At 37.1% G+C, this 19,386-nt stretch overlaps 2 protein-coding genes across 5 annotated transcripts; both read left to right on the top strand.

The window, feature by feature from the left end:
- Positions 1-428: 428 nt before the first annotated feature.
- On the top strand, positions 429-10,793 carry LOC103988965 (protein NETWORKED 1D-like). Of its 4 annotated transcripts, none has more exons than XM_065188297.1 (7): positions 429-643; positions 1,688-1,750; positions 1,843-1,922; positions 2,042-2,178; positions 4,806-6,523; positions 6,722-8,698; positions 9,836-10,793. In XM_065188297.1, exons 4-7 carry the CDS (start codon positions 2,046-2,048, stop codon positions 10,655-10,657), a joined length of 4,650 nt encoding a protein of 1,549 aa, XP_065044369.1. In that variant the 5' UTR covers positions 429-643; positions 1,688-1,750; positions 1,843-1,922; positions 2,042-2,045; the 3' UTR covers positions 10,658-10,793. The 4 variants fall into 4 exon arrangements, with proteins under 4 accessions (XP_065044369.1, XP_065044368.1, XP_065044370.1 ...); XM_065188296.1 differs by having other exon boundaries at positions 1,688-1,731; XM_065188298.1 differs by lacking the exons at positions 1,688-1,750; positions 1,843-1,922.
- Positions 10,794-14,570: 3,777 nt separating this feature from the next.
- On the top strand, positions 14,571-16,440 carry LOC135676769 (uncharacterized). The gene is made up of 4 exons (XM_065188299.1): positions 14,571-14,871; positions 15,589-15,746; positions 15,880-15,960; positions 16,144-16,440. Exons 1-4 carry the CDS (start codon positions 14,796-14,798, stop codon positions 16,276-16,278), a joined length of 450 nt encoding a protein of 149 aa, XP_065044371.1. The 5' UTR covers positions 14,571-14,795; the 3' UTR covers positions 16,279-16,440.
- The last annotated feature ends 2,946 nt before the right edge of the window (positions 16,441-19,386 follow it).

Below are 19,386 nucleotides of genomic sequence, written 5' to 3' on the forward strand. Positions count from 1 at the left end.
TATTTTATATAATATAATTAACTTCCTCGTAAGTTAATATAGTTTCAATTGATAAAAATAAAATTGCCTATCATTAAACTTAAAGCTTAAAACAATAACCACTATACCATATAATTTATTTATATAAATAATTAAGGCTGGAATTCCAAACCTAAATATATTTCAGTATCTATAAGAGAAAAAAAAATTCTAAATGTCAAATATTTGACTTTCGCTCCCAATAAAAGAACACCACCAAGAACGCATACATTGCCGTCCTCTCGCCTCAAACCACTGCAGCCTGCACAGATAAAAGACCACCCTTTGCCTCACCATTACACCTCTCCTATTTCTTATTGGCCCAAACCAGACGAAACCCACATATGTCGGATCTGACAAGAACCCATGTGTGTGTATGTCTCTGATGTCGTGTTCTTTTTGGCCTTGTTTGTTCTACTGTTTTCTCCGTTCATGTGTGCACCCTTTGCTTCTTTCTGCCAGCGCTAGAAGTGCTTCTACATGGTGTGATGAATATACATGCATATACATAGAGAGAGAGAGAGAGGAGAAGATGGGTTGAGGGTGACCGAGAAGAGGAGGTAGCTGGAGGGGATTTCATCAATCACCAGCTGCTTCTCGGAGTCCACTCCATGTCTGCTTGGTGGTACGTCTTCATTCTCCTGATTTTCTCCTAAAAATTGGTTTCTTGTCTAAAACAGAAATCTTTTCATGTTTTGATGGCGATCGATATCATGTTTGTGTATTGATATTGATAGTAATGTTATAGATTTGTTTTAACGTTTTCTTGATGTTTAATTGCAAAAGTTGGTCCTTCTGCTCTTCCGGGTCGTGATTTTGGTTTGGTTTTGGATGGATGATTAGGTTTCTTCCGTTCTCCTATGTCATTGAATTACGGTTACTCACATTCAACGTCGAATCGTGAAGGTTGTTCTTTCTTGTCTCTATTGCTGTATGCTCTGCTTCTGTGTCCATGTTTTGGTGCAATATACTCAAACACCTCGTGGTGATTATTGGGTTTCTTTTTCTTGGATGCTACTAATATCCTCCAAAAAAATTGTTTCTTTTTTACCCCTAAATATTCAATTGTCATTCATTTGCAAAAGTTGGTTGTTCTGCTCTTCTTGGTATTGTTTCCACTTGTGTTTTGGAGTTTCTCAGAGTCAGTGTTGCAAGATCAAACTTCTCTTTCTTTTCTCTTATGCTGTATCCTCATATCTTGATGGATCTTTTGATGAACATACTTACACAGACCATCTTCTTGTGTTATATCTCTTTATCAATTGAGTGTTGTACAGTTGAGTTTCTTTGTTCTGCTGCAAAAGATTTGATGCAAAAGTGGGTTGTAATTGCATCTTCTGTTCAGACTGTTTAATTTCATCTGTAGGTGTTCAACCCTCTTATGTTTCCTCTTCTTTGTAGAGTCCATTTCCTGATATATCTTGATGCACTTTTCCTCCTTCCATCTTAATGTTGTAGATGGTGGATCTGGATATGTTTTGTTAATGCTATACTTTATTCCTGAAACGTATGATATTTAGTAAATCATGGAGGATACTTCTGGTTTCTTCCTTATTTTGGGTTGATTCCTCTTTATTGCCAGACTTCGGGTTTTCTCCAATATGGTTTGAACTTTTAAGATTCTTCAGTTTGTTTAAGTCTGAATATATATATATATGATCTCCAACAGGTAATAGTTCCCCTGCTTAAGCAAAGATGTTAGAGATTATCCTGGTATCCACCTCTCCATTTTGTATGTAAAATAGTCTTTATGCTCACTTTCAATCTGAAATCAAATTCTTCTTTTCCCTAATCGACATCTTAATGTTCATGCCTATGCAACAGGCTAGATAGACTAAAGTACATCGGAATCAGAATTAGAACCACCAGATTTCACTTCAGCTTTGGTATCCCTGTGAAGTGGGGTTCGTTGGTTATGTTCAGTTCTTGTTCTAGCTTGGATTGGTTACCTACATTTTTATTGGTGTAACTATCAAGCTTTTTCTTATCTCAACTTCTGAGTTAATCTCTTTGTCCTGCTTAGATCGATGGCAAACTTCTCACATGTTGAACCAATACACCTGTACTCATGGTGGGGCAGTCATATCAGTCCAAATAATTCCAAATGGATTCAGGAGAACCTTAAAGGATTGTGCTCTTTCCTTCTCACCAAACTAATGGGTAGATTCTCACCAATAGGATCAGTTTTTACCTTACTAGCCAGAAAGTATGCTTATTTTTCACCACAAGAAAAGTCTTCTATTAGTGTTCCTCATGTCTTAAATAGTTGCACTTTTGTCACTCTAATTCTTTATTTAGTTCGTTTATTTTTCTCCAATTCATCTAAATTGATAATTCCTTTTCTCTTTAACTACAAAGTGAAGTTGTCTATGCACTGACATTCTACCATGGATTGACATAATACTTGCATTGACATATCACATTTTACTGAGGCATGTTGACTACAAAATTGCGAGTTGTCTGGAGTTCTCTTCCCCTGCTTTGCATGCTGGGTTGGCACACCAATGAAATGGTTAGGCATGCCTGCCTGTCTATGTTTTTTGGTTTTGATTTATGAATTGGAAAAACAAGAGGAAAAATTAACACGAGATATGAGACCTATTACCAGATGTGATGCTTTTCTACGGTTTGATGTGTACTTAAGCACCAGCAACATATGATTCCGACCATAGTTGCATTATATCAAACTTAAATTATCAGCACTGATAAATATGATTTAATTGTTCTATAGAATGTGCTCCATGTGACATTTCTACTTGATCAAACTAATAGTTGAGGTGGTATGCAAATGGTGGAAAAAGGATTGTTATTTGAATTATAGAGGGTCTAAAACTAAAAACAAATAAGATGATTCATATTATATATATATATATATATATATATATATATATATATATATGGTCATAATTTAGTTCTCCATCCTTCTGGGGACAAACTAGAAAACTTCAGAACAAAGATGTATATTCTAGATGGCAATCCTAGTGTTTACTTATTTGATGTTGTACACACAGTCTACTTAATGAATCAAGGAAAGCTTTTAAATATTAAATATTGGCCAGCTACTAATTGCACTAAATTAGAACTTGACCATCGAGTACTACAGCAACACATCAAAACTTGTACTGACTTGAATTCTTTGGATACTTAACTTGAACTAATGTTTTTTCTGGTTCCCTCTGGTCCACTACAAAACAGTATGTACTAATCAAGATCAAGGACCGTTGTCTTGTACCATCCGGTGGTATGTCGGACCAGTATGTATCAATTAGTACCGACATAACGTATGTTAATATTGCCGGTACATACTGGTTTTGGGAGAAAAGGGCTTTTTATATCAATTTAATGGTATTTTATTATATTTAAATAATAATAGAATGCATATAAGACAAATGAATAGAAATTCTAGGTTCAAAATTATACATAATGACCCCTAATTGGACCTAAACCAATGAAAATGATATTAATTAAGTCTAATTTGAATTTAATTAGGTTTATAATCCCTCTTTTATCCAAATCAATAGCTTGATTAATGCTAATTGTCGATTAGGAATTTTAACCACGAGTGAGAGTTTGGGAAAGAGTGAGAAAGAGAGTGAAAATGAGAAAGTGAATGACAATGAGTGAAAGGGGATAGGGAGGGGGTTTAAAGCTCAAAAGAGGCCCCAATGGTCAATTTGACCGTGGGTTCAAATTTGACCCGATTTGGGTTAGCATCGGTCAAATTCCAATCAATAGTGACCGTATCGGTTGATACAGCATGAGTTTCGACCATATCAGCCGATACATCATCCGTATCAGTCCATAGCTAACATGTTCCCTGTGTACCGTCCAAAATGGATTGGTTAGTGTACCAATCAGTTGGCAGACGAGTACATACCTCCCGTTTTATACCATTTTGGGTGGCACGACAATCCTTGCAAGTTGTTTCATGATCAAATTGACATATATGCCAAAGAAAACATAAATATATAAGTTTGGTAGATTTTTTTGACAATGTGAATGAAGAAAATTTCTCTGACAATTGTGAATGAGAAGGATAGAATGACAGCTTCAAATAAAAGTATCAATTGGCAAAATGAAGACCTAAAATTTCTGTTATAGTTCATCGGAAATTTAAAGAAAAGTTTTGCTTTTAAAAGCATAGGATCTTATAAGCTCATTGCCAATCGACAGTAACCACTTCTCAAAACTCTGCAACTCGTCTTAAAGGTAAAACATTATTTAAGTCATTCCAAAGGCAGTGTTCCAATGATCTATTTCTGGTTTATTAATAGTTGGACTGCTAGCTCTTGTTACTATTATGGAAATGAAAAAAATTGACACCAGGAGAGCTGATCAATAGAGTCAATGTTATGGAAATACATGGCATGAATATCTTTTTTCTGATGCATAAGCATTGGAAAACAGGAGTTTGCACATAAAATCACTATTTTGCTTCTGGTGGTAACTCAAATGTTATGAGACACCACTTCCCTACAATTCTTTAGGACCAGAACGAGAGACATAACTATGCCAACAATTTACAATGAGAACAAAAAATTCTTATATTTGGTGAGATGCAATTTACACTAATCATGTAGAAGGCATGACAAAATTTATAAAGAATGAACATGACAGACATCAAAGAACAGATGTTCTGATGAATCTTTTCCTTTTATCATGATCTGGTTTTTCTTTTGCAAGTTTTCTATAGATTTATAGATGAACTGTGTTAGTGTTCAATATCAGAACTTCAAAATTTTAATGATCTTATAAACTGTCTTAACTAAGAAGGGTGCACTTAACAGGTATGAACGACAAGGTCAAAGCAATGATCAAGCTCATAGAAGAAGATGGTGATTCCTTTGCACGGAGAGCAGAGATGTACTACAAGAAGCGCCCTGAGCTTATGAATTTGGTGGAGGAGCTCTATTGGGGGTATCGTGCTTTAGCAGAAAGATATGAACACTCGACTAGAGCACTCCGCCATGCTCATCAAACAATGGCAGAGGCATTCCCGAACCAAATCCTGTCATCGATTCCAGATGAGTCACCTTATGGCTTATCTGGCAATGAGGTTAAGCCACACAGTCCTGAAATGCTTTTACCAGTTCGTTCACTAATTCAATCTGATCAATTTGACTCGGATGCAAAAGGAAGTCATAGGTCACACTCTGAAGAGAGTGATCAATTTTCCAGCAAAAAAGGTTTGAAACAATACAATGAAATGCTTGCGACTGGTAAGGGGGAGGAAGCACATGCAAATTCATCTGAAAGGAAGGTAAAAGGTGTAAAACCTTTGGAGGAAGAATCTAAGTGTGCTAATAATGCTGAAAATGAAGTTCAAAGCTTGAAGGGAACCCTATCTAAATTAAACTCTGAGAAAGATGCAGCTCTTCTTCAATACCAGGTTTCTCTTGAAAGAATATCTAGTCTGGAACTTCTGCTTTCAAACACACAACATGATTTGCAAAAAAACAGTGATGGCTTGGTAAAGGAAGCCAAGAAACTCAAACATGCTGAAGAGCTTAATCGATCTCTACAATTGGGTTTGGACACACTAGAGAATAAAGCAAAATTGCAAGAACATGAAATTAACCAGAAGCAGGAGGAGTTGGAGAAACTCCAAACTACCTTACAAGACAAGTACCAGCAATTCTTGGAAGCTGAAATGGCTCTTGTTTCAAGTGAAAAGAAGTACATCAAAACTCAGGAAGAGGCAAAGCTTTTAGGTCAGGAGTTTCAGAAAGGGATTGAGAAATTGAGAAACATGGAACAACGTAATATGGGTTTAGAGGAACAAATATGCAAGCTTAAGGACGAAATTAACAGTTTAAATGAACAAAATCTTCATTCTACATTGATGATAAATGGTCTTCAAGATGATATACTTTTGTTGAAGGAAAAGAAAAAAGAACTTGGGGATGAAATTAGGCTTCTCTTAGGAGAAAATAAAGTTATTAGCCAAGAACTTTATTATCTGAAAGAAGAAAAAAATGATTTCGAATGGAGGTATGAAGATCTAATGGAAAAAATGCAGGCTGTCATCATATTTTCAGAATCCCTTAAGGCAGCCATCAAGGATTTGCAAAATGGAAATTGTGAACTGAAAGAAGTCTGCAAGAAATATGAGGCTGAGAGGGAGCTTCTTGTGGAGAATCTGAAAGATATGGACAAAGTCTCTGAGAAAAATATTGTCTTAGAAAGGTTTCTCTCAGATGCAAATGTTGAGTTAGAAGCTTTAAGAGAGAAGGTTGTAGCACTAGAAAAATCACAGGAGTCTCTAAAAGGTGAAATTTCCATATATGTTAATGAGAGGACTTCAGTTGCCTCTCAGTTCAAGATTCTTAGCGAGAATCTGCAGGTGCTTTCAGCAAAAAATACCTTTTTGGAGAACTCTCTATCTGATGCAAGCAGGGAAGTAGAGGGTTTGCGGTCAAAAGTGAAAAAACTTGAAGAATTGTGTCAGTTTCTTGATGATCAGAACTCGGGTCTTCTTGCTGAGAAGTATGCTCTTGTATCTCAGGTAAAAGGTGCTCCTCCTTACATCACTTCCTTCCCTTTACCTACGTGTGTGTGTCTCTTTGGCACACACAAGGAACACAGAACAAAATAGATGAACCTGCACACAATTGCATTTTCCTAGTTGAAAATATAACTACTGTCCTTGATTTATCGACCATGTGTTGACCAAACAGTCTTTTCTTTGAATGAGTAATCTTAGGTGAAAAGTGTTACCACAAATCTGGAAAATGTGGAACATAGATTTGAAGAACTTAAGGACGAGTACCTGAGCTTCTCAAGAGAAAGAGATCTGATGATCAATCAAGTCAAGGAGCTTGGAGATATTTTGAAAATAGAAAAACAACAGCGTGATACTATTACCCAATCATACAAGCATCTCCTAGGCACTTCAGAGAACCAAATCTCTCTCCTGCAAGAGGAAAACCAACACAAAGAGAAGGAACTTCAAGCTGAACAGCATAATCTTATCAGGGAACTGATGGAAAATTTCATCTTGGGAAAGTGTTTATCTGATTTGAAAGAAAGGAATTTGGTTCTTTCTCTTGAAGGTCAGAAGTATCTAAAGGCTTGTAGAAATGCAGAGACACTCGTTTCAAAACTTGAGCAGGAAAAGCTCATCTACATGAGAAACATAATGTCATTGACAAGGCATAGTGAGAAATTAAGTGACAGGATCCATCTTCTGTATAAAGCACTTAACTTACACAAAGAATTTATTTCTGTGGAAGAAATCCAGGATGAAGTCTGCCTAGATATAATTCTCAGTGAACTTGAAAGATTACTGAATTCTGCTTCAGAAGCAGAGAGTAATTATCAACAGTCGCAACTTGAGAGATCAGTTCTTGTTACTTTAATGAGGAATACAGGATTAGATGTGATCAATCTTAGATTGCAGACATATTCACTTGAAAGGGAGCTTGAAATGAAAAATGAGGAACTATTTGTGTTGGAACATGAGAAACATGAACTCCTAGAAAGGAATGAACAAGTAATGAGATACATGGAAGCAAGCAACCAAAGAGAAGAAGTATTGAAGACTGAGATCAAGGTCCTGCACATGCAGTTAGCTGATATGCAAGAGGATAACCGGACAGCACGATGTGAACTCGTCAAGCTACTTGACGAAAAGATGAGTCTGTCACAAGAATTTTACAACTTAAGGCAGCAATACAATATTTTGGGAGAGGAGCATAATGAAGTTCTTGTGGAGGCCATGCAGCTGGATCATCTTTATTCATTCTTCAAGAGTCTTCATGCTGAGAGAATCATGGAGTTGAAGTCCCTTGGTTGTGATCTGGATTCTCTTCATGTGATTAAAAATGATCTTTCCAGTGAGATTAGCAGACTAAATGAGAAAAGGAAGGTGCTTGAAGTGGAAAAGATGCACTTTTCAGACTCCATTACCTATCTGGAAGAAGAGCTGAGAAATCACCTATTGATTTCAGAGTTTGATCTGAACACTGTTACAATATTATTTGAAGAATTAGATCTTCAAGTAGAAACAAAAAAAAATGAATTGATAGAGAAAGAAAAACTACTATCAGAATCAAATAAGAAGGTTAAGTCCACTCAAGAGAAGAACATGGAATTGAACAGACTCCTTGAGGCTCTTCAGCTAAATAACATTGAGACCAAACTAACTCAGAAAGAGATGCAGAAAAAGGTTTCAAATTTATCTCAAGTTGTAACTGCTAACTATGAGGAGATTAGATTTCTTGGTGAAGAAAATAAGATAAAGCAGAGGGACATTGATGAAATGCATAGAAGTGTTGAAGTTCTTGTATCCAGGGAGGAGCAGCTGACCTCAGAGCTTCAGAAAAGAAAAAGTGAGATTGTGCAATGTGAAGGGGAATTAACAGCAAAGTTGAACGATATCCATTTTTTAACAGTTTATGCAGCACTGCAGGATGAGAAGGTTCATGAGCAAATAGTAGAAGGCGAGATCAGTGCTATGGTGCGAAAAGAGATACTAGCTGCTGAACTCTCTTTAAGCAAGAAATTAATGGAAGAGCTCAAGAATAAGCTTCATGACCTGGAGGGAGAAAATAGAGGACTGAAGGCTAACTTAGATATTTACTTGTTCATGCTAAAATCTCTATGGGATGGTGTTGCCTCCATTGAAGAGCAAATCATGTCAATTTCAAAGCTTCAACTATTGATCAAGCATGCAAAAGAGGTACTCATCTAACTGCAAATGAAAATGATTTTTTATCTCATGTTTAAGCAACAGACACATCCATTATAGGGTCAATGTATGCTTGCTTACCTTTGCAAGATAACATACTCTCTGTGGCTTAAATCCTATTCACCTAGAGCCAAAAGAAGCAATCTTATTGTGATATCAACACATTATACAAAGCAATCTTATTGTGATATCAACACATTATACATAGCAATCTTATTGTGATATAAAAGCCCACGTTATACTTATCTTGTATTTACATTACACAATCATCTTTTTTTAATCAAAAGCAATTTTAGGGAAATTTATTATGGATACTACTCAATTTCAAAACCCCTAGAAAGGGGTGCTGCTGTAGGACAGCCCATTTATTCTTGTCTGGACCCTGCTGCACCACAGGACACTATTGGCGATTTAGGTTATTCAGGTGGTAATAGACTCTGGGGCTCAATATTGTCATGCAACTCATGGTGAACAAGTACCCTTGGAGAGATGAAAAAAAACTTAGAATCAAAAACAAAAATATTCCTGAAATCAAGGTTCGCCGTACCGTACCGTACCGGCGTTTCGACCCGGGCTCGGTACCGGTACGGTACGGTATACCGCTCGGTACACCCAGGTGTACCGAGCACTATAGCACTGCTACAGTGCTACAGTGCACTACTACAGTGCTACAGTGCACTACTACAGTTCTCGGTACGGGCGGACCAGTACAGGGCGGTCCGCGTACCGTTAGCCTGTCGGATCGGTACGTACCGCCCGTACCAGGCGGTACAGTCCGGTACGGCAAACCTTGCCTGAAATATAGGGCTGATAATGCACTCTAAATAGATGCCAAATGACAATAAGCTGATCTGCTGTTCAGTTTGTGGGTGAAGCCAGATAATTGTCTGCTTTTCAGGAGATAGCTGCTGGCTTGTCTCCCAGATGTGTTATATACAAATATATGAACTTTTAGTTGCAGGAGAGCATAACCTAGACCCTGTGCATTTTCTTTTTGCCCTCTTAATATATTGTCCTGTCCTCTCATATAAATATTTTCGGTCTTATTGTCATGCAATTTATTACTGGTCTTGCTAACTGGAATCACAAGTTTGGATGTCCGACATGCTAAGCATATTGTTTTTACAGGATATGTCCTTGATGTCTCACCAGTATTGTGATAGCAATCAACCAAATGAAAAACCTATGGGCACAAAAGCAGCTGGAGTTCTGCTGATGGAGAAGTTGATCGATAAAGTCATAGTTCTTCAAAAGGTGATCATAGATATCACAAATCTTCTAGAGCACGAAAGGCTCGACTCTGGTGCTAGTTCAGAGGCAGCAAGGAAAGAAGTTGAAATATTAAAGACAAAGGCACTTCCGGTGCTAATCCATGATGCACAGAGCATCGATAAGTTAGATCTACACCAAAGATCTTTGGAATCCAAACAGGAATGGAACAAGAGAGTCCTCAGAAGACTTGATTCTGATGCACAAAGACTATCAGACCTTAAAAGAAGCATAGGGGAGTTGAACAAGAGGATGAGCTCTCAAAAGGAAAAGCTCCCTGCAAGTTATGGGCACGATATTATCAAAGAACAGTTGAAGGAGACCGAAGGATCCATGTTGGAGCTGATCGATGCCAATTCCAGATTGAAAATGATGGCCAAAGACTGCTCTTCTCATGATGATAGAACAATTGGACCTGAAGATAAATGCGACGCTGAAAGAAGGCAAATTTCAGAACAGGTAAAGTTGCGATCAGAGAAGGTTGGAAGGTTGGAGCTTAAACTGCAGAGGAACCAACATGTCTTGATGAGAATTGAGGAAGAAGTGCATGAGAACAGGCAAGGTAAAACTGCAAGAAGAAATAGAGTAGCTTTGAGGGACTATCTCTATGGGAGGAGAGACAACTACATGCATAGAAATGTAAGTCTCTTGTGTGGCTGTATTAGGATTTCTGGTAGTTAATCTTAATAACAACAATAATAATAATAGTGAGCATACAAAACTTGAAATATGCTTTCTTTTATAAAATCTCATACAAATTGTGTGGAATTTATACTCACTACATCAGTGAGCTATATAAAGATCTCAATTTGTCTTCTTTTTATCTCTTCCTGTCAATATCATTCTTGCATCTCTCTCTTGTTACTGTTAGCAATTATATTGGAATGTGCTTTGAATAAGAGCTACTTTAGAAGTTTTATTAAACTATTTTCCTGTGCTAGAGGAATAAATTGAGAATGAAATCTCTTTGAATCCTTTTGGGTGCTCTCATACCAGGTTTACTAGAGTGTAGCAAGCAGGATCAAAGGACAATCCAACATGGTAAAGATGATAAAGATGATATGACCCTCTTCTTTGCTCGATTAGAGTGTGTTTATATGCTGTAAGATTGGTGCTACACAAATAAGAGGAACTTGAAGCTGCACAAATAAGAACTTTTTTTATCTTGCCATGATCCTTCTCTGATTTAGAAGAGAGGAGTCTGATTTTTTTTCACATATTCGTTTTTTACTATAAAAATTTTAAAAGTAAGGGCTTTTCTGTAGAGGTCAGATACATAATAAATTATTTCAAAAAATAATAAATCTATGGCTTGAAGGAACCTATTGAAATCTTAAACATATGAAAATTTTGATTCTCATAGGGAAAGTAACCAAGTCCTAAGCCGAGAAATTTGATATTCGGAGATACTAATGCCACCTAATTAATGTCATCATAATGTTGTAATTTAAAAATATACTAAGATATGATACAGATAAAAGATTATCATAATCTTCATTCCATATATTCATCTTGTAACGATATCATAACGATATATTGTAATAAAATAATAAAATTATAAACACATGAATTCTTCATCGCCTCCCTCGAATGAGAGGGGATAGATTTGATAGATCTTAGATATATTATGTCTTAAATTATTTTTAGATTAAATATTCATAATATAGATGTGATATTTTTCTCACGTATCTTTCTTTCGTATTATTATTGTATTATTTGTCAAGAGTCTATATACTGAAAACAAAACCTTCTTCTTCTACCATAAATAGTGACATATAGCCCGTGATAAACTATAGTCGGTAGAAGTATAATCCCAATATACAATACCTCCATATAAATCTAATGCTAAAAGGAATCTATTAAATTCTTAAACATATAAAAATTTTAATTCTTTAATTTCAGCATTCTTAGATACTAATGCTATTCTTATGTGATCTCATCATATTATTTTGATTTAAGAATATGAAAGATATCTCATCATACTGTTGATGTGATGTTTCCTTAGCCTGCCTCCTTTCGTGGCCATCGTCCATAACCACCGGTTTCGATGGTTTTAGGTGAGGATCTCAACATAAGGTGACATATCTAAAACCCTAATCCCAAATCAACCAGCAATCCGCGTTCTAAATAAAGCACACACACCTTTTCTTTATTTCAAATTAATCTTATACTTTTGTATTTTTTTTAATCCAATTAGAAAATTAACCCTAAGATTTAACATCCAATTATACAAATTCTCCAAAATTCGAGTTCGATAACAAGAAGGGTATCGGAAGTCAAAGATTGCAACCCAGCAAAGCCGAAGGCTGGGTTTGCAGGCTTCCCTGCCTTAACCGGTGCGGGGCCCGGGGGTCTCACAAGCTGGCGAGAATACGTGGCAGTGTGAGGTGGCCCTGTAGTTGGAGTGACTTAATTTGTGGCGGTGGCATGCGGGCCGATGATCTCACATGCATGCATGCATGCAATGTACGTACGTTGCTGTGATCTGTACATGCAACAGTGATCTAGAAACTTGGACGTGGTCGGCCGTGAAAGCTTAAATGCATCTGATCTACCACCACGCAATGCATGCAAGGATAAATATATTCTAGTGGGATAAGAAGGTTGACAATTGTAAGGGACTTTTTTTTTTCTCACATGATGGAAGCATATGAGATAATCCAAAAGTACAACCACTACCTACAGTTGTCCCTACTCTCTCTCTCTCTCTCTCTCTCTCTCTCTCTCTATCCATCTAAAAGAATAAAAAATGCATGCTACTCTTACCTATTCAAAATTAATTTGGTAGAACAACTGAATCGTCTTCTTGTTCTTCAGATAGTGATATTTAGAAAAGAAATAGAGAAAAAAAAGAAGATGATTTGGATATGCAAAACAATCATAATCAATTTATATATTTTTTTATTATTGTTATTCCATCTAAACCTTAGTTTTGTAGACGAGACGTGTAAGTAGTAGACTAGCTGAAATTGAACACATGAAACTTAGATTGACGAGGATATATACATGATAACTATTCAATGTAAAACCTTCTACTCTAATACTATTTAGAATTATTAGCCATTGACGCCTGTCATATATGATGCATGATTTAACTGATACTTTTAAATGCTCTCGCACACATATGGGTGAATCGATCGAGAATATATATATATATATATATATATATATATATATATATATATATATATTGTTATAGATTAAGGTCTTCCCTATCTACTTAAAAAATTGGAATTAATGATTATTAGATTAAAATCCTTGTCATGATATCATAACAAATTGTGGCTTAGAATTTAGTATCTCACCTGTGTCACAGCTAATATTTATTCATATAGAAAAAAAAACTTATTCTAGAGGAATTTATATGTAATTTTGTAGCTCCAAATCAAATGCACCAATAAGGAAAAAAAAAAGAAAATATACATAAAAAATAATGATTTTGTGGTATTATCAGAATAAATAAATACAAATATTTGTAAGAATCGAGTGCGGCGTCGGTGGGACAATTACTGCGTGCCAACCGCCCAACTACCAAATAAAAGTACAAGCACCTGTTTCTTCGTCGCCACATACATAGCCCCGCGGATTTGGTGTTTGGTGCCTGCGGGTCCCATTTGTTCATCCAATAAGAAACACTTGGTAGGCTATGAGGGCCGTAAGAGGCAGGGCCGTGAACATTTGTTCGTCTCGCAACACCGCCCCCCACCCCCCCATCCTCGCCGCCGGCTTCTCCCCCTTCCCCGTTCGCGTATGGGCTAAGCAAGCGCGGAGGGTGTTGTGGAAAGAGAAGAGAAGCAAACAAAGAAAAGAATCATGGAAAAGATAAAGGTGGAACATGATGCCTCTCACCTGATGATGAAAGGGAAGACAGAATGCAGGTGTTCAAGTCTTGGCATCTCTTTGCGCTGAACGGGATCAGTACTGATCCTTTTGCATAATCTTGTCAAGAGATTATGACAGTAAATGATCTCATGTTTTCTTCGTCTTTCAGTTACGATAAATAATAATAATATCTCACTGAGTTTATAAATTTTAATGGAAAGAATTATTTTCTTGCAATATGCATTATCTCTCCACTTGTAACGATACGATTCGATATCTATAATTTGATTCAGACATCATCAAACCGACCTTGATTCGATTTCAGCTCTAGGCCAACTAAATTTCAGTTAGATTCACACAGTTAGAAATCTAGCATGGTCAGAGTACCTACCTAACTGTAAGAAGGAACAGTGAGAACTGGATATTACACAATGGTAACGTGCCCCAACTCTATTGAATTGTACTAGTTTTCATTTATGAGAGACTCTTCTCTCTCCTTCCTGTCCGAATGCATGGAGGGTGCAATTATCGATTCCTAGAAAAAAGCAAAAGTGTAAAAGAGAAAGAAGACAAGGGGATGAGCTAAAGAAAGAAAGCAGAAGGATGATGAGCAACAAAGAAGATGAGGGTTGGGAGTGGAGGTGATGGAGTCTCTCTTTGTGAGCTGGGCTGGAAAGGAAAAGAATAGCGACCAGGGTGGAGCAACTTGGATCAAATAGAATTAGAGATATCACTTTAGTTTGGTGGTACAGTCTCTACTTGCCTTTGGACTTCTACTGCAACAACATAATGCATTGTATTGCAAAAGGGTGGGTCATTTGACCAGCCTTTTGAACAGCCAAGGCTACTCAGCCAAAGCTAAAGCTCCTCCTCCCTTGCCCATCTCTACCAAATCTAAGCCTACAAGAGGCTTTCAGCTCTTCCTCCACCTTCATCACACCTTAGAACATCCTTCCTTCTTCTTGTCTCCTGTTGGTTTCTGGGCTAGTAGGTTTTCATGGATCTTCGCCTGTCAACTGATCAGATATCTGAGCTCCAGGAAGCCTTCTGCCTCTTTGACAAAGATGGAGATGGTTTGTTCTTCTTCTTCTACCAACCTTTTCATGTTGTTTTCGGTTTTCATTTCCTTTCTTGGTTCTCTTAGTGTGTTGTTCGTTAAAGCTTCTGCATGTTTTGTGGGTTGGTTCTTATGCTTGACATATGCTTATCTTTCATTGGTATTTCAACTTTGTTTTTGGTTGATTAGAACTTGCTCTAAAAATCTAGACCCCTTTTGTCTTTGAGACTAATGAATGTTCTAACTTGATCAGGTCTAACAAAAATGCAACAACAATTAAAAAAAGGTCTTTTTACGATTGTATGCTTTCTTTATTTGAGCAAAAAATAAATGCTGAATCCATATTCATGTCGCATCACGACTCTCCTTATATGAGTATTTTTCTTCAAGTCATGGCGAATTAAGCAACTTACCTCCAAGCAAAAATTTCTCTTCTTCTCCTGAATGATTTTTCTTCTGAAAACAATTCATTCTTATTATCGGGAGGCTTCCCTATATCAAACCGAACAAAATTGACAACTTGCTTGCAGATGCTTTCAGTTCTCAAGTTATTATGCTAAGTTGTAATATGTGCTTATCGAGGTTAGAGTTTAATTTCACGTCATCAAAGAGAGAATCATTCTTATGGTCATTTTAATGCTTGGGATGAATATTTTCTGCTCTGTATTTTACTCTGTAATCTCTGAGTTGATTTGGCACTGAGTTTTCTCCTTTTAACGTGATGGCATGATAGGCTGCATTACGCTGGAAGAACTGGCGACGGTCATTGGATCATTGGGACAATATCCAACTGAACAAGAGCTAAAAGATATGATCAGGGAGGTCGATATCAATGGCAATGGGACCATAGAATTTGCAGAATTTTTGAATCTAATGGCCCGAAAGATGAAGGTATCGATAGAAGCATCCAAGATGAGTAATTAGAATTCAGTAAATTGAGAAACATAGAGGACGTCTGCAACTTAATCAAACTGGTTGGTTTCAAGATAAGAAATGACATTTTTGTCTATTCTTGGAGTTGTAGGAGACCGATGCTGAGGAGGAACTAAGAGAAGCCTTCAAGGTCTTTGACAAAGATCAAAATGGATACATCTCAGCCAGTGAGGTAAACGTCGGTCGGTGCTAACTCGTACATGGCTTGAAGTTATCTGGTTTTCACATTTCAGAATACTTGTCAAAGAAAATTTTTGTCTGGGATGCATCAAAACTTCAAAACAGTACTGATCTTCGAGAATTTAGAATCTGACTCTATTGGTTGTTCGAGTAACCATGAACTTACTGTGTGCAGCTGAGGAATGTGATGACCAATCTCGGGGAGAAAATGACAGATGAAGAGGTTCTCCAGATGATCAAGGAAGCTGACATCGACGGCGATGGACAAGTGAATTTTGAGGAGTTCTCGCGGATGATGATGGCTGTCTGAACTTATGATCTATGCTTTGTCTCCTTGTACTCGAGACACAAAGTTTGCTGCTTTCTTTCTGTCGTAGAATTTACCTTTTTTTTTTGTCTTTTTACTTTTAATGCATTGTCACCAATTTTTTCTATTGGTTAACATCTAAAAACTTTCGATCACTTGTGAGAATTGAGACTGTGTTGTTAGCTAAAAGTGACATCACATCCTTGAAGACTCACCTGCTTAACATCCTGAGTATTTAATCTGATGTTTATGATATGGATCAGATCAATCCTCCTTACAAATGGTAATCAACTATGCTTCCATGACCATTATGTCAAGCACAATTCGCTCATCAATTGGCGACAATGGTAAGCTTCGCTGCAAGTATGTGCAAGCACAACAGTCTATTATAGCTTTCAAAGTTGCAGAATTTGATTCACAGATGATCTACCTCCCAACTCAGATCTTTCAAAGGCCAAGCTTCTCTGTTAACATCCAGGTGAAATGCCGACAAGTAACACATCCTGTGCTTGCCAAGGAATCCTGTCAATTCCAGGATGTATCAGAATTGATATTTACTTACTACTTAGGAATGGATGTCATCAAGAATCCATGCAGTAGTTTCAGCCACCAATAAGACTGCAAATGCTCATTGCCATGACTAATAACACACTCCAAACCTTCCAAGAAGATTGAACATGGCTGTTGTTTATGACCCATTTCTGATATCACAGATAATCCAAAAACAAGAACCAAAATTCACATTCCTACAGTTACCTGAAAACAGAGATCATTGAAGTGAACAGACAAGTAATAAGCAAATGTTAACAAATTTCCAAACCAAAAGAACTATGAAAATGAGCAGAAAATTTCTTTATTTTTGTCACATTTAGTTTGAAATAATCAACTCATCTTATTCATATAATTATAGATTTCTTCTTTTTTTCAAACTTTTGTTATCCAAAGTCATGTTGTTCCATTTTGTTTTAAGTCAATATAATACTTGTGCTTCTTTTAGCACATTCACTTGAATTTTCATATTTTTTTTCATTTTCTGATAATAGAATATGTCTATCTCAACAGGATTTTTTTGAAATCAAAATAATGTATATTGATTATTTCATGTACATGCATATGCACACCAAGGTAAGTCCTGATCTTAGCAAAATGTTAGCACTTACAGAGATGAAACCCAGTGCACAATGGAGATCCACGCTACATTCACCTTCATTTTGTGTGGGCAACAGTGACTGCACCATGGTGGAGGCGAAGCTTTAGTAATATCAGCTTGTGTAATCTAACTTGTATCCTGTCAAGGTTTCAGGTATACTTTTGACACATACAACGACAACGTAGAAGTGAAGAATCCATGGAAATATAGCTTGAAGGAATATTAGCACAAACATTAGATCCCAGTGTTGTTGTAGTAATACGATAATGACGAAAGGCATCCTTCAACAGACAAAGATAAGAAGAGTAGCATGGAAAGGGCAGGCAAAGAAGATCCTTCTTGCTGTGGAGTAGTGCGCCTGCTGATAAGAGAATCGATGGATAAACATGGTCAAGGAGCATGCATGGCCATGTCAAACAGCGCAAGGAAAGAAAAAGCGTGCTTACACTGCTGTTCTCCTCCCTGTTCTTGTCTGTGATGAGAGTGGTGGATCTGCTCCCTGTGTCCAACAAGGAACAAATGAAGCTGCCAGAGCATGACCTAGCTAGCCAGGACTGACATCAATTCTATTTCACTCTTTGGCATCTCCAATAGAGATGGCAGAATGGTACTCGGGGAGTGGTTTTGGTCTCTGAGCTAGATCATGCTGGCAGCTTCACTCATTCCCTTGGGCACTTCGCAGGACAACCTCCATCAGCTTGGATGGAGGGAGGAAGATACAGGCTGAAGATATGGAGATAAGGCATTCATAGAGACGAAACAAATGCAGGAGATCAGTATGCGAGGCAAAAGAATTGCTTTTAGCAGCACGCCAAGAGTTTGAAGCAGTTTGGATCGAGTGCTGAAGTCAACTCAAGTTCAAAATGAAGTAAAAGCCAAAGAAAAAAGATGAGGAGAGTAGAAATCATTTTGAGCTACATGATTTGTAGAGAAAGGAGGAGATGGGAAAGGCACACACATCCATAAGATGGATTTGAATGTAAATTTGATTAGGCTGGTAAGCTATGAAGATCTATCTCAAGGGTGAGATTTCAGACGAAGAGGCCTTAGGGTTTCAGGGATTAGGAGAAGTTATAGGATTTGAGCAAGAGTTAACGTAACATTTGGTGACCTGCCTTCATGCTTTCCATATGTGAGCAGATCAGAAGCAGTAGGGTTTCAAAGCTTTGCAACAACTGCCAGGAAGGAACCTCACCCACAACAGATGCTTATTGTTCAACAGGGAAGTAAATTGTTGGACACAAATAGTCGTCATCTTCTTCTTTAGGATTAGTGATAGTGTCCCATCCTATCAAGTTCATTTTGTTCTTGTGGTCCGCATGATTCAGAAGAACTCTCTAGTGGTTCTCTTCGTTCTTTTAGTAATCCTCTTAGAAACTCTAGTATTCATTTAAGACATGTATGAGAATATGGTATTATGGACCGCGAGCTGATAAGGATAGTCTTTCCAGCCTGAGATAATAAACCTCTTAAATCAGTCTTGAATCTTACTAAGGGCTTTGTTGACTAAGATAGTCTATAGTAAAATCTCAGATTTTTTTAAGGAACAAAATGTAAATATGAAACTGTTAGAGATTAAATTAAAAAAGTAATAAAATAAAGGGTTTTCTTCTCCAGCGTCTGCCTCTCTGCACCTCTCACGAGGAAAACAGAGGCTGCCTGCTGCGTGGGAGTTTGTGGAAGAGAAAGGATGAACAGAGAGAGAGAACAGAAGAAGAAGAAGAGGGGAAAAGAGAAGGGGAGAAGAATAGAAAGGAGAAGAGAAGGGAGAAGGAAGATAGAGGAAAAGAAAGAAGAAAAAAACTAATAGAGGATCGGGTGTGAGAGAGTGAAAAAATTAAAGAAAGAAGAAGGGGAAGGAAAGGAAAGTAGGAGAAGAAGAAGAAGAAGAAGAAGAAGAAGAAGAAGAGAAGGAAAGGATGAGAAAGAAAAAAGAAAAATACAAAAATAAAAAAAATTGT

The sequence above is a fragment of the Musa acuminata genome, chromosome BXJ1-6, assembly GCF_036884655.1.
Source record: "Musa acuminata AAA Group cultivar baxijiao chromosome BXJ1-6, Cavendish_Baxijiao_AAA, whole genome shotgun sequence".
Taxonomy (NCBI): Eukaryota; Viridiplantae; Streptophyta; class Magnoliopsida; order Zingiberales; family Musaceae; genus Musa; species Musa acuminata.

Coding starts and splice junctions, on each gene's coding strand:
- LOC103988965 (XM_065188297.1), top strand. CDS start 2,046: ATGGCAAACTTCTCACATGTTGAACCAATACACCTGTACTCATGGTGG. Junction 2,179..4,805: donor CCTTCTCACCAAACTAATGG/GTAGATTCTCAC, acceptor TGCACTTAACAG/GTATGAACGACAAGGTCAAA. Junction 6,524..6,721: donor AGTATGCTCTTGTATCTCAG/GTAAAAGGTGCT, acceptor GAGTAATCTTAG/GTGAAAAGTGTTACCACAAA.
- LOC135676769 (XM_065188299.1), top strand. CDS start 14,796: ATGGATCTTCGCCTGTCAACTGATCAGATATCTGAGCTCCAGGAAGCC. Junction 14,872..15,588: donor CTTTGACAAAGATGGAGATG/GTTTGTTCTTCT, acceptor ATGGCATGATAG/GCTGCATTACGCTGGAAGAA. Junction 15,961..16,143: donor GATACATCTCAGCCAGTGAG/GTAAACGTCGGT, acceptor TACTGTGTGCAG/CTGAGGAATGTGATGACCAA.